Source organism: Sceloporus undulatus, chromosome 4 (genome assembly GCF_019175285.1).
Source record: "Sceloporus undulatus isolate JIND9_A2432 ecotype Alabama chromosome 4, SceUnd_v1.1, whole genome shotgun sequence".
NCBI classification, from domain to species: Eukaryota; Metazoa; Chordata; class Lepidosauria; order Squamata; family Phrynosomatidae; genus Sceloporus; species Sceloporus undulatus.
Genome location: NC_056525.1, coordinates 245,749,582 through 245,762,629, shown reverse-complemented (window position 1 = coordinate 245,762,629; position 13,048 = coordinate 245,749,582). Strand labels below are relative to the sequence as shown.

The 13,048-nt window shown below is 41.4% G+C and overlaps 1 protein-coding gene across 10 annotated transcripts in view; it reads left to right on the top strand.

Moving 5' to 3' along the window:
* Nucleotides 1-13,048, top strand: part of TSNARE1 (t-SNARE domain containing 1) — a 485,050-nt gene that overhangs the window by 335,992 nt on the left and 136,010 nt on the right. The window contains exon 12 of one of the 10 annotated variants that reach the window (XM_042464558.1): nucleotides 12,320-12,481. The exons of the other annotated variants lie outside the window; for them this stretch is intronic. Coding sequence (XP_042320492.1) covers nucleotides 12,320-12,379 — 60 coding nt within the window. The 3' untranslated portion in view covers nucleotides 12,380-12,481. Of the gene's footprint in view, nucleotides 1-12,319; nucleotides 12,482-13,048 lie in introns of those variants that run through there. 10 annotated transcript variants of the gene reach the window in all.

Sequence of the window (13,048 nt, the reverse complement as noted above, 5' to 3'; positions counted from 1 at the left end):
CTGCTCCAGAGCAATGGATGCAAGCTCCAGGAAAAGAGATTCCACCTCAACATTTGGAACTTCCTGACAGTAAGGGCTGTTCGACAGTGGAACACACTCCTTCCTCGGAGTGTAGTGGAGTCTCCTTTCCTGGAGGTCTTCAAGCAGAGGCTGGATGGCCATCTGTCAGGGATGCTTTGATTGTGATTTCCTGCATGGCAGGGGATTTGACTGGATGGCCCTTGTGGTCTCTTCCAACTCTATGAGTCTATGATTCCTATTGCTGCAATCCTTTAATACAGTTCCCTGTGTTGTGGTGATCCCCAACCATAAAATTGTGGTGTCTTGGTTCCTAAGCCCATTGGACATACGATGGTCTTAGGCAACCCCTGTGAAAGGATCATTCAACCTCCAAAAGGGTCATGACCCACAGGCTGAGAACTGCTGTGTTAGTAGATGAAGTCTACCCAGTATTTCCTAGGTTTATTATTTCATTTGTATGCCACCTTTCTCCCATAGTGAGACCCAAAGCAGCTACAAGACAGAGTCAATATGTATAAAATGATAAAATTGGGAGACCACAAGGGCCATCCAGTCCAACTCTATTCTGCCAGACAGTAACTCAAAATCAAAGCATCCCTGACAGATGGCCATCCAGCTTCTGTTAAAAGACCTCCAAAGAAGAAGACTCCACCACTCTCCCAGGTAGCATATTCCACAGTTGAACCACCCTTACTGCCAGGAAATGTTACTATTCCAACTCCTAGACTCACCCAGCCAGCATGTGGTCCAAAAGAAGTAACCTTTTTCCTAGTGACTTTTCCAAACCGTGATGCATGCATGTTTGGGAGTGCCTGGAACCACCTAATCAGTCCTTTTGTTTTGTGTTGCTTCTTGGGAGACAATACATATGATCTCCATGGCCTACACATTTGCATAACTGCTGTATCGATTAGATGCCATGTTGTGTTATGGCAACGGATGCATACGTCCTCTTGGAAAAGCGCAGGATGTTTAATCAATAGAGCTGTACTTTAGTCACTGTTGCTGTCAGGCTGGAGATGAAAGAATGTAAAGTTGGGTAAGGAAGTCAATTTGCCAGCCCACAGGTCCCAAGTGCCATGCATTCAAAACCAAAGGAAAGGAATAGTTAATGGACTCATCACTGTAGCATCTTTGGAAATTCCCCCAATCAATAGTGGACTCAGCGGCAATGCGCAGGAAGCAAATCTGAAAAAGATGCTCATAATTATGTGGGCTATGAAGTTCCTATACTACAACAAGCCAAGATACTTCTTTCTCATACAAATAGGGCTTCAGCAAACCAAGGGACTTCTGTCTAGGGCTGCATATGTTGTTGTTGTTGTTGTTGTTGTTGTTGTGTGCCATCCACTCATTTCTTACTTATGGCTACCCTAAGAGGGACCTTGCATAGGGTTTTCTTGGCAAGATTTTTTCCAAGGGGGTTTGTCATGGTGTTCTTCTGAGGCTGAGAGAGCATGACCTTCCCAAAGTCATCCAGTGGGTTGCTTGCCCAAGTCAGGATTTGAACCCTGGTGTCCCAGAGTTTTAGTCCAACACTCAAACCACTGCCCCCAAAATGCCCCATGCATCTGCATCTGCATCTGCATTGCAGAAATAATGTAGTTTGATACTGCTTTAATTGTCACATCCATTTTGAATTGTGGTGCCCAGAACTGGATGAAGGATTCCAGGTGAGGCATAAAGTGGCACTATTACTTCCCTTGATCTAGACTAGTGATTCACAAACTCTGGCCTTCAAGGTACTTTGGACTTCATCTCCCAGAATCTCAGACCACTGACTAAGATGGCTATGGCTTCTGGGATCTGAAGTCCAAAATACCTGGAAGACCAGAATAGGAAATCACTGATCTGGACACTATACTTCTGTTCTGTTGATGTAGTCTAGAATCATATTGGCTTTTTTTAGCTGCCATATCACACTGTTGACTCACGTTCAGCTTGTGGTTTTCTAAGACTCTCCCAGATCCCTTTTGCATGTACTGTTTTCAAGCCAGGGGTTAGCCATCCCATGTCTCAGCCTTTCTTTCTTTCTTTTTTCCTGCCTAAGTGTCCTACCTGCCATTTCTTCCTGTTGAAATTAAATTTGCTAGTTTTGGGCCAGCTCTCCAGTCTGAGGTCATTTTGAATCTGGAGCCTCTGGGGTATTACCTACTCTTCAAAAGTTTGGTGTAATCTGAAAATTTGATAAGCATGTCCTCTATTCTATCATCCAAGTCATTGATAAAGATGTTGAACAGCACTGGGCCAAGGACAGAACAACACTTCACTACTGGCACCAGTATTCTGGCAAGGATCCCAGCAGACGATGTAGATATTGATATGCATTGATACAGAAGAAGGCAATCTTTAAGATACCTGAGTCCTAAGCTGTGGAGGGTTTTCAAGGACAAGACCTGAACACTTAAGTTTTCTGCTTAAGCAAACACAGGCCAAGAGGCTATTGTCATTCCTGATTACAGAAAACTCCTTGAATCGATGAGATTTGCCTAAGTGTTGACTCGCCATTTAACAGTGGATTGAACAGATCTTTTCTAGTTGGGACTAACCAACAGGTTGCCAGATGGATAAACAGAAACACAAAAAGAAGACTAAGCCAGTCTTCTGTCAACAAGACAGAAGGGCATTAAAAAGAGAAAGAAAGAAAAAACTTTAGGGACAAACACAATTATTATTATTATTATTATTATTATTATTATTATTATTATTATTATTATTATTTACTATAAAAATAAAATAAAATATACAACTGCCAAACCTCTCACTATAGCTCTTTCAAACTCCTAATTCTTAAAAAGAATTTAAGAGGTAATGAAAGAGGTAATTGGTGTAATTGGTGGTGCAGTGGTTTGACTGTTGGACTATGACTATGACTATGAAGACTATGACTTCAATAACCAGGGTTCAAATTTTTGTTTGGCTATGGAAACACACTGGTTGACACTGGGCAAGTCACATTCTCTCAGCCTCAGAGGAAGGCAAAGGCCCACCAACTCTGAACAAATCTTGCCAAGAAATCCCTATGATAGATTCACTTTAAGCTCACTATAAGTCGGGAATGACTTGAAGGCATGTATCATCAAATTCAGTGACCGTACACAATGTGTCTCCATTAAAACTTTAATGGGAGACTCTTGATAACATTTTTGTGTGAAAGAGCTCTTGATGAGTCAAATCCAGCTCCCTTCCTCCCCTCATCATAGTTTTGACATTTGTTTTATATGGTCATGTTGTAGGCAAGATGTCTGGCTTTCCCGCTACATTTTTAGCATCTAGGTACATGCTTCAGGGTGTTCCATTCTTCTCTGGAACAGAATCCAAACCTGGAACAGTCCAAATCAATCTCATTTATTTATGCATTTATGTTTACATTTATTTATCTATTTTTGCATTTATTGTTGAGCAGGGGCTGGCAATGGAGATTGTTCCACATAGCTGGGAAAAATGGGTTCCCAGGGAGTTGATGTCTGTCATGTTTGTTAGCCTAGGAAATTTGATCTTCTCTGCAGACCTGCAGTAGGGTAGCTCCAGTTATTCTGAATGCAGAACCAGTAGTTCTCTCTCCCTCTCCTTCATTCTCTTTGCATGCATGCCCCAATTTTCTTGTGCATTTATGTATTTAACATCTCGGAGCTCCAAACTGCTCCAGCTGGGATTGAAAAGTGCTCTAAAGTGTCAATCCTGATGTCTTTCCTAAATGTGCAAAAAAACCAGTGATAATTAATTCCATCTGTCCATCTTTGCATTAAAAAAAATACGCACAACTCCTCTTGCAGCTTGAAGAGCTGTTGAGATATGAATGTTCCCAAATCTGTCGGTGTCTGACAGCTCTCAAGGCTCCTCCACAAACAGGGAAGATGGCTTTGCCTTTGACATCTCCCTCTTAACTTCATATGCATGTGCCAAAGACAAGGGAGGCATGGTTACTTAATTCTCTTGTATTGATCGCTCTGTTTAGTTGGCGTTTTGATGGAGCGATCGTCTGCACTGATTGGCTTCTCTTCATGAGATGGTTAGTTGCAGGAACAAAAGGCTACAGTTCCTCTTGGGACCCTGAAAGAACATCTGTTAATGATACCTTTTATATCTGTTTTCCTGCTAATGACGGCTAGTGGGTTTTGAGCCAAATAAGTTAGGGTCTTGTATATAATCACCCTTTGCTTTTCTGTTGCAGTTTTAAAAGGAGATATTCCGTAAACAGAACAGAGTATAAACCAGTGAATGGAGGAAGGGTAATGAGGTCATTATTCTGGGAGAGAAGGAGGGAATTCTATGTCCTTAAATGAAATTTCCCTCCATTCCGCAAACTTCTAGTATTGCAGCAGCAGCAGCAGCAGCAGCAACAACAACAACAACAACAACAACTACCATAATTTCTAGCATTGCATTAAATCACCACCACCATCATGATCGTCATCTGTGAAAAAGAAGTTCTACTTGGTCTGCTTCCTCAGATGCTTGGAGTGATGGGTTCCCTAGGAAGGACATTTATAGTCTGACAAATGAAGAGCCATGGAAATGGAAAGCTTGTGGGTAAGGTGATGAGGTGACAAGTTCATTTCATTCCATGCATCTGTGATAGTAGACCAAGTCTAAGAAAGCTTATGCTACAACTTCTTTCATGCAGTTGATATCAAAGGTGCTACAAGATCCCTTTAAATATAGATGTTCCAGGCTAACCCGGCTATGTCTGAATTATAATAATAGTTGTATTTATTTCTATGAAGGGCAGTGTAGTGTAGTGGGTTGAATGTTGGACTGTGACTCTGGATATCAGTGTTCAGTTCCCCACTCAGCCATGGAAACCCACTTGGTGACCTTGGGCAAGTCACACACTTTCAGTCCCAGAGGAAGAGAAAGCTCCTGTAAAGAAAACTTGCCAAGAAACCCCCGTGATAGGCTTGCCTTAAAGTCACCAGAAACAACTTGAAGGCACACAACAGCAATAACAAAATTATTTTGGTGCCACCTTTCTCCCAAAATTGGGACCTCACTGCATCTTACAATCAAACAACAATACAGTTCCTTTTCACATGTAGTACTGCTGATCCAAGTATCCCCCATCCTATACCTGGCATTTGGTTTTTCTCGCCTAAATGTAGAATTTTGCATTTGTCTCTGCTGAATTTCATTTTATTAATAATCCTAAAGACTTTGGGATTATTGTTGATTGTATCACACCGCTGGTGCACTGTCACATTGTACCAGCACTGTGATACTGCAGCCAAGGCAAATGCTATCTTAGCCTGCATTAACAGGAGCAAAATTTCCAAGTCAGTATATATTCTGTACTAGTCAGGCCTCATCCAGTGTACTATGTTCGCTAATGGGTGCCTCGTTTTAGGAAGGATATAGACAAGTTGGAGTGCCTTCAGAGAAGGAAAACATGGATGATAAGAGACATGAAGAACAAAGCATATGAGGAGAGATTGAAGGAAATGGGCATGTTTATCTTGGTGAAGAGAAGATTGAGGGCTGATATGGTTACACTCTTCAAACATTTCAAGAGATGTCACAGAGAGGAGAGGGCCAGTTGTTTCTGTTGCCCCAGAGGGAAGGACCATGTCTAATGGTTTCATGTTGCAGGAGGTTAGATTTCAATAGAATATTAGAAGGAACCTCCTGACAGTAAGAATTCAGCAATGCAAACAATTTGTTTAGAGAAGTGGTGGGTTCTCCTTCCCTGCAGGTCTACAAAAGGAGGCTGGTGATGCTTCCCAGATGCTCTACTTGGGAAAGTTCTACTTGGGTTTCCTGCATTGAACAGGGGGTTGAACATGATGGCCTATGGATCCCCTGCCAACTCTGTGATTTCATGAAGCTTGCTGTATGCTTCTGAGAAGGCTTCTATCTTATAGAATCATAAAATTGGAAGAGACCACAAGGGCCATCCAGCCCAACCCCATTCTGCCATGCAGGAACTCTCAATCAAAACACCCCTGACAGATGGCCATCCAGCCTCTGTTTAAAGACGTCTAGGGAAGGAGACTCCACTACAATCTGAGGAAGTTTATTCTACTTTCGAACAGCCCTTACTGTCAGGAAGTTCCTCCTAAAGTTGAGGTGGAATCTCTTTTCCTGCAGTTTGCATCCATTGTTCAGGTCCTGTTCTCTGGAGCAGCAGAAAACAAGCTTCCTCCCTCCTCAATGTGACATCTCTTCAAATATTTAAACAGGGCTATCATATCACCTCTTAACCTTCTCTTCTCCAGGCTAAACATCCCCAGCTCCCTAAGTTGTTCCTCATAGGGCATAGTTTCCAGACCCTTCACCATTCACTTCATCCTCTCTCAGATTGTGAATTAAGTGTATCCATTATCTGATACCTCAGAGTTCTTATGTTCCTTTTAGTTGCAAAGGTTTGGTGTGCAAAAGTTGCAGCATCCAAATCAAACTTATTTGTAATGGAAAGTCCTCAAGTGACTCCATCGATTTCAGCTTGTGCCGGGCTTTGACGAACATGCAAGTAAATAGAGCATAAATTCAGAGAAGCAAATTGGAATGAATAACTTCATTTGTTATCACTGACACACAAAGGTTCCACTTTCCAGAATGTATTTGTATAAGTGTGATTTGTCACTTTAATTAATAACACTTCATTAATTAACATGACTTGCAGTGTTGGGAGATAGTTAACAATAATCTAAATATGCATACCCACCTAAACCAGTTAAAAATTATGGAGGTCTCTAATCTCCTTGGAGGAAATTTCTGCAGTTCTCCTTATGTAAGATCAGAGAGTTTTCTAGAGTTTCCAGAGCTTTCTCAAACTACATCTTCCTGAATTCTCTAACTTCTATGGGCAGCGTTTAGAATCTCAGCCTTATTCTGTCAGATCAAGAAGCTATCTCCATAAAGGATTCATAAAAATGGGGGAGAGTCTTTTACAGGCTGAGTCTCCCTTATCTTGGGATGAGAAGCATTTTGTATTTGAGGAGATTGATATTTTTTTTTTGCAAAGGGGGGGGGGAATTTTGGAATATTTACATATACACATAATGGATTATCTTGGAGATTGGACCCAAGTCTAAACATGAAATTCATTTATGCTTGGTCTACACCTTATACATATAGCCTAAAGGAAATTGTATACTTGAGATTTTTAATAAGTTCGGACATGAAACAAAGTTTGTGTACACTGAACCATCAGAAAGCAAAGATGTCACTATTTCAGCCACCCAGGTGGGCAATTTTATTTTATTTTCAAGGATTTATATCCCACCTTTCTTTGACAATGGGATTCAAGGCAATTTTGAATTTTGCGATTCCGGATAAGGGAGATTTGACCTAAGCTTACTTTTTCCTTTTCAGTTTTGGATTTGTTTGGAACAATATTGAATAGACTTGTTCCACTCCAGAGCTGATTGTGTTCAGGATATCCCAGAGACAAATAAAATGCTTTCTGGTGGCCCCTGGACCTTCTCTCTCTTGTCCTAAACAGTAGACTTCACCTGGATCTTTTAGTAAGTATAGTTTCTTTGTGGATTTTTTTGGGCTATGTGGCCATGTCCTTTTTTGTAAGTATGTTTTAGTACTTTTTAGTAAGTATATTTGTTTCTTTTGTTGTTTAAAAAGGCCTGAGTGAAGCCAGTGTGGTATAGTTGTCTGAATGTTAGACTAGGGATGCATCTTCACTATAGAAATAATACAGTTTGATGCCACTTTAAATGCTGTACTCCTGCTTATGGAACCGTGGTATCTGCAGTTTTGCATGTCCTTTAGCCTTCTCTTCCAAAGGGTGTTGATGCCTTACAGAACTACAAATCCCAGGATTCTTTAGGATGGAGCCGTGGCAATTAAAGTTGTATCAAACTGCATTATGTCTACAGTGTAGATACATACTAAGACTCCAGAAGAAAAAGCTTTGGAATCACTCTGAGCAATGGAAATCCACTTGGGAATCTTTATAGTGGAAACTCTGTTACATTGCACCTGTATGTACCTATTTAGGGCTTTAAGATTTGTCTCCAAGGTTTCTTGTTATACTATTGAGCAGCACATACAAAAATTTTCTATAATCAGTCTCTGCATTGGCACCTCTTTGGATGCATGCAACTTTTCGGACATTAGATACTTGTTCAAATGTACATATATTTTCTTGTATTATTTATATTTATGCACACATTAACAGAAACTCAACAAAATTTACAGTATTCATTTATGATTAGCCCCATACAACACAGAAGAGGTGGATAATTGCTCCTATTCTGTGTTGTGAATCATCACAAAGTCATTTGTTACTTGACTCAAAACTCATAAGTAACCTTTGAGGAATTCTATTTTATGCTATTTTAGAGTCTGGCAATGCAAAGGAAGCTGTTATGCATTTTTTAAATAAAAAAATAAAAATAAAGTTACAGCCCAGTTTTAAAAATGTAACATTCTGCAACATCTGTGCGTAGGTATCAAGAGATTGTCCATTTAATAGAGCTAAACACCTGGCTGTTTAATAGAGGTCACCAGCCAAATCAGGTGGAAATAGCTTAGGCCGGCATATGAAGGTGCAGCCGAATTAGAACGGACTGCGTCCTTACTTTGGCCACGAATGTGTGGAAAATGGAACTAAATTAAGTTGCCTCAGCCCTTTCACCACCACAAACTGATATAAATTGGTTTCATTAAAAATCCCTAACATATTTTAAAGCGGCAGTCCTAACCTATTACATTTTGTGCCATTGCCGAAAGCTACTGGCTTGGTGGCATTTTATGTAGAAAATGAACAAGGGACAAATAGAATTTTATTGCTTTCTAAATGAAAAGCCAGGGAAGTCTGAGAATAAAATTGATTTTCGCATCCAGGAAAAGAAAGTTCTCTCCCCCTCCTCTGCCTGTTTTCTTATCACTTGCTCTGAACCTCTCCCTTTCCTTCTGCCTGTTTTCTGCTTACTTTGCAAACCAGGGCTGGAATCCTATTGAGTTAGTATAAACTAGAGTATAACCACTGCATCAATTGCTGAATGGTAAAACACTATGTAGATAAATCCCTTTGGTTCAATGGGTCTACTTCAGTTGGTACTAAGAATAGCTTTGGCAGCTATGCTGCTGTGAAAAAAAAAGAACTTATTATGCTTCTTCTTTTCTATCTTCAGCACAACATCCAGCAGAGCTTTTCCAAGTAGTGAAGAGCTATTGGGATCAGGCTCAAAGAAGCCAGGATTAGAACCCTCAGTTGCCTATTGTGATAAATTTTCCAAGACCTTTCAGCAGAAAGTTGTTCATATTCACCCAGAACTTGATGCCACAGTTATTGCAGAGTCTGGGGGATGTGTCCAGAGCACTATTGCATCAATTTTCTTGGGATCAGCTTAGGATGTTGCAGCCTGATGGTGTGGACAAGACACTAGACTGTTCCGCCAAATGTAATCTTCACCCTTGTCCATTTTGACACTCAAGTTTTAGCAGATGTGGACTGATCGGATGGGTCCAAGTGATAAATGCCTCACTACATCAGGGGAACATGCCTGCTACTTCAAAGGAGGCTATAGTGCATCCTCTTCTGAAGAGGACTTCACTGGACCGAGAGATATGTGAGCACTACTGCCCTATCACTAATATAGCAATAGCATTTACATTTCTGTACCACTTCGTAGTGTACTCAGCACTTTCTAAGCGATTTCCAAGCTGTAACCCAATTGCCCCCAACAAGCTGGGTACTCATTTTACCAACGAAAAGGATGGAAGGCTGAGTCAACCTGGGAGCCCTCCTCTAGGATCAAACTCACAACCTTGTGGCTGCAATACTGACATTTAACTACTGTGCCACCAGGGCTCCCTATCTCATATTTCAACAAGGTGTTTCAACATATGGTCACAGGCAGCTTCATAAATTCTTGGAGGAAACAGATTATCTGGACCCATTTCAGTCTGCTTTCAGGCTAGGGTACAATATCAAGGCTGGCTTGGTTGCTCTGACTGACAGCCTGCTCCGGGGCGGTGTCTGCACAGGCCAAAATATTCTGGGAGCAGCCCAGAGTATTCTGGCCCTGGAGCTGCCACAACAATCCCCATCACCTGGTCACTTCCGTTGTAATGCAGGGCTGCTGTTTGCACGTACATCCCATTTTCCTGCCCAGTATGGGCAATGCCTGGCCAAGTTGCTTGCTCTGAGGTCAGAACAAGGTGCACAGCCATGTGACTCAGGTTGGGCCTCCCATTCAGCCCCTGAGCAAGTGACTTGCTGCAGCAGAACTGGCCATGCCAAGTGACACAACATTGTAAAGAGCTATCTGGTGTTGTCATGGTGGGCTCTAGATCCTCCAGGAAAATCCAGAGCAAAATGGGATTTTAATCCATTATGAAAGGGGGTATGTGTTAAAACCCTAGGCTTAGTGCTGAATATGCAAGGCCTTGGTTGGACTGTTTTCACCTGAACCAGAGTGAGAATGCCCAGGCCATATGTCTAGGTCATGTGTCATCTGGATTCCTCAGCAAAAGACAAGGGAGAGGTCATTTTTTTTTTTTTTGGTCCATGCAGACAGGAGAAAGACAAGGGGAATGCTACCCTGCTCACCCTCCTCACGCCAGTTTTGTATAGCATTGATCGTGATACCTTACTAAATTGGTTCTTGTAGGAGACATTATCCCCCTATCTACATGGATGATTCCAGAAAACAGCACTGGTTAGCCCCCTAGCTGGTTTACTGTGGTTCAGAGTTGAATCCTGTCCCCCTTGCTGCTCAACATCTATATGAACCTACTGGGACAGGTCATTAGGAGTTTGGGAGTTAGATGCCATCAGTATGCTAATGACACTCAGCTCTACCTCTTGTCAGCAGAGTTGGCTGGGGCTGTGAGGTGCTTGAACAGTGCTTGGATGCAATAACGGGCTGATGAAGGTGAATAAACTGACACTGAATCCCAATAAGACAGAGGCTAAGTGGATTAGGAGTTCTTGAACCTGGCAACTGGGTAGATTGCCTGTCATTGTGTAATTATTTACTGTTTTTATGGTAAGCCACCCTGTGATCTCCCTCAATGGTGGGATATAAATATTTCATTTAATAAATAAATTTAGAACTAAATGCATGGCTTTCATCCTCTCCTCTCCATACCTTTCAACTGTCCAGATCTGTCAGGGACAATCCCAGTTACTCCTCTGTTGTTGCACCTTTGCAGATGCCTTTCAAATGCCCCTGTTTCTCTCTGCTCCTCCCACTTTCCCCCTTTTGTCCCCAGCTTGCTTCATTTGCTGAAAACTTGAATTGAAAATGAAAATGTAGTTTGCACAAGGTACAGGAGAAGAGACAGTGGTGTCTTGCTTTTCCCAGGAGACTCAGGCAAAAGCAAACAACTGCATGTGGAGAGACTCAATCAAGGAACCCATGGCTCTGTTTGCAAGACCTCAGCAGGGCTGTTGATAACAGGGTGATGGAAATCTCTCATTCACAGGATTGCCATAAGTTGAAATTCAACTTCACAGCAGTTAATAACAATTTCTACCTCTTCATCTCAAGGACATTTTCAGCAGGAATATCATATAATGACCACAATCAGTTTCCTTGTCCTTTATCTGTAAGGCAGGATCAAGGAGAATGGAGCGTCTGTTCATCTTTTAGCTCCTTGACTGTGTTGACAAGGAAGTTTATTCTGCATGAGTGTCTAACTATTGAATTTGCAGGCTGTGTAATTACTCTCGCCAATATCTTCTCTGAAATTCTATTCAGTCTATTGTAAATATAAGACAGCAAGAAGCTACACTTATCATTCCTTCCTACGCATCTCCCCCATCCCCCCCCCGCTTTATAATAACTGATGTGTTTGAGATTAGTCATCATGAAATCATTTGAATCAGCATGAAGCTATTTTTATTTATTTATTTATCCAAGGGAATGGGCATAAAGGGCAATTGTTATAAGAGTCTCCAGTGGATTAAATATTAAATAGCAACCCTTACGATCCAAATGCCACTGATTGCAGTGATTATACAAGTAGGATGCATTGATTTAAAACATTTATATTCTTTCTAGTCCTGTGTTTTTAGGTGTCTTGGCAATCAAGGTTAAAATCACAATGTAACCTAAATAATAATAATAATAATACAATCAAGCATATGCATCTAAAAACAGCAGTAAAATAAGGCCTGCTCAATTAGAAAAGACTCATTGAATCAATTCTGTATGGTGAGGCAATATGTACGTAAATCCCATTGAGTCATTGGGCTCTGCACTAGTTAGGACTAACAGTAGGATGCAGGTCAATGTGCATTGACTTCTGTTTCTAAACTTTTTTTTCTGAATGGTGGTGGTGGTGATGTGGCTTCCTGCCCTTTACAACTTGTTGTATTGTCATTGAATCATAGAATCCTAGAGTTGGAAGAGATCCCAAGGGCTATCCAGTCAAACCCTCTCCTGCCAAGTAGCAAGATACAGTCAAAGCACTTCTAGGAGATGGCTATCCAGCCTCAGTCTAAAAACCTCCAAAGAAGGAGACTCCACCTCTCTCCAAGGCATTATATTCCACTGTCAAAACAGTTCACAGTGTCAGGAGTTTTTTCCTAGAACTGAGTGAATACTCTGATTAAATATGAGAATAAATGTTGTTGTTGTTGTTGTTGTATGCCTTCAAGTGATTTCCTGTTTATGCAACTCTAAGGTTACCCTATCTCTAAGGGATGTCTTGGAAATATGAGGTTGTCTTTGCCTTCTTCTGAGGCTGAACACTGAAACAATGTGACATGCCCTAGGTCACTCTGTGGGTTCCCATGATCTATCAGGGATTTGAACCCAGGTCTCCAGATTCATAGTTCAACATTAGGAGAAACTTCCTGACATTAAGAGCTGTTCAACAGTGGAACACACTCATAGAATCATAGAATTGGAAGATCCCAAGGGCCATCCAGTCCAACCCCTTGCCATGCAGGAATTCTCAATCAAAGCATCCCCGACAGATGGCCATCCAGCCTCTGCTTAAAGACCTCCAAGGAAGGTGGAAGTGGAATGGGAATAGTGGAGTCTGAGAAGTGGGGAGTCTTTATCTGACCAATGACCCTAGAAACTTTCCTGGGTCACTGGGTGTAGTTACTTGGTGT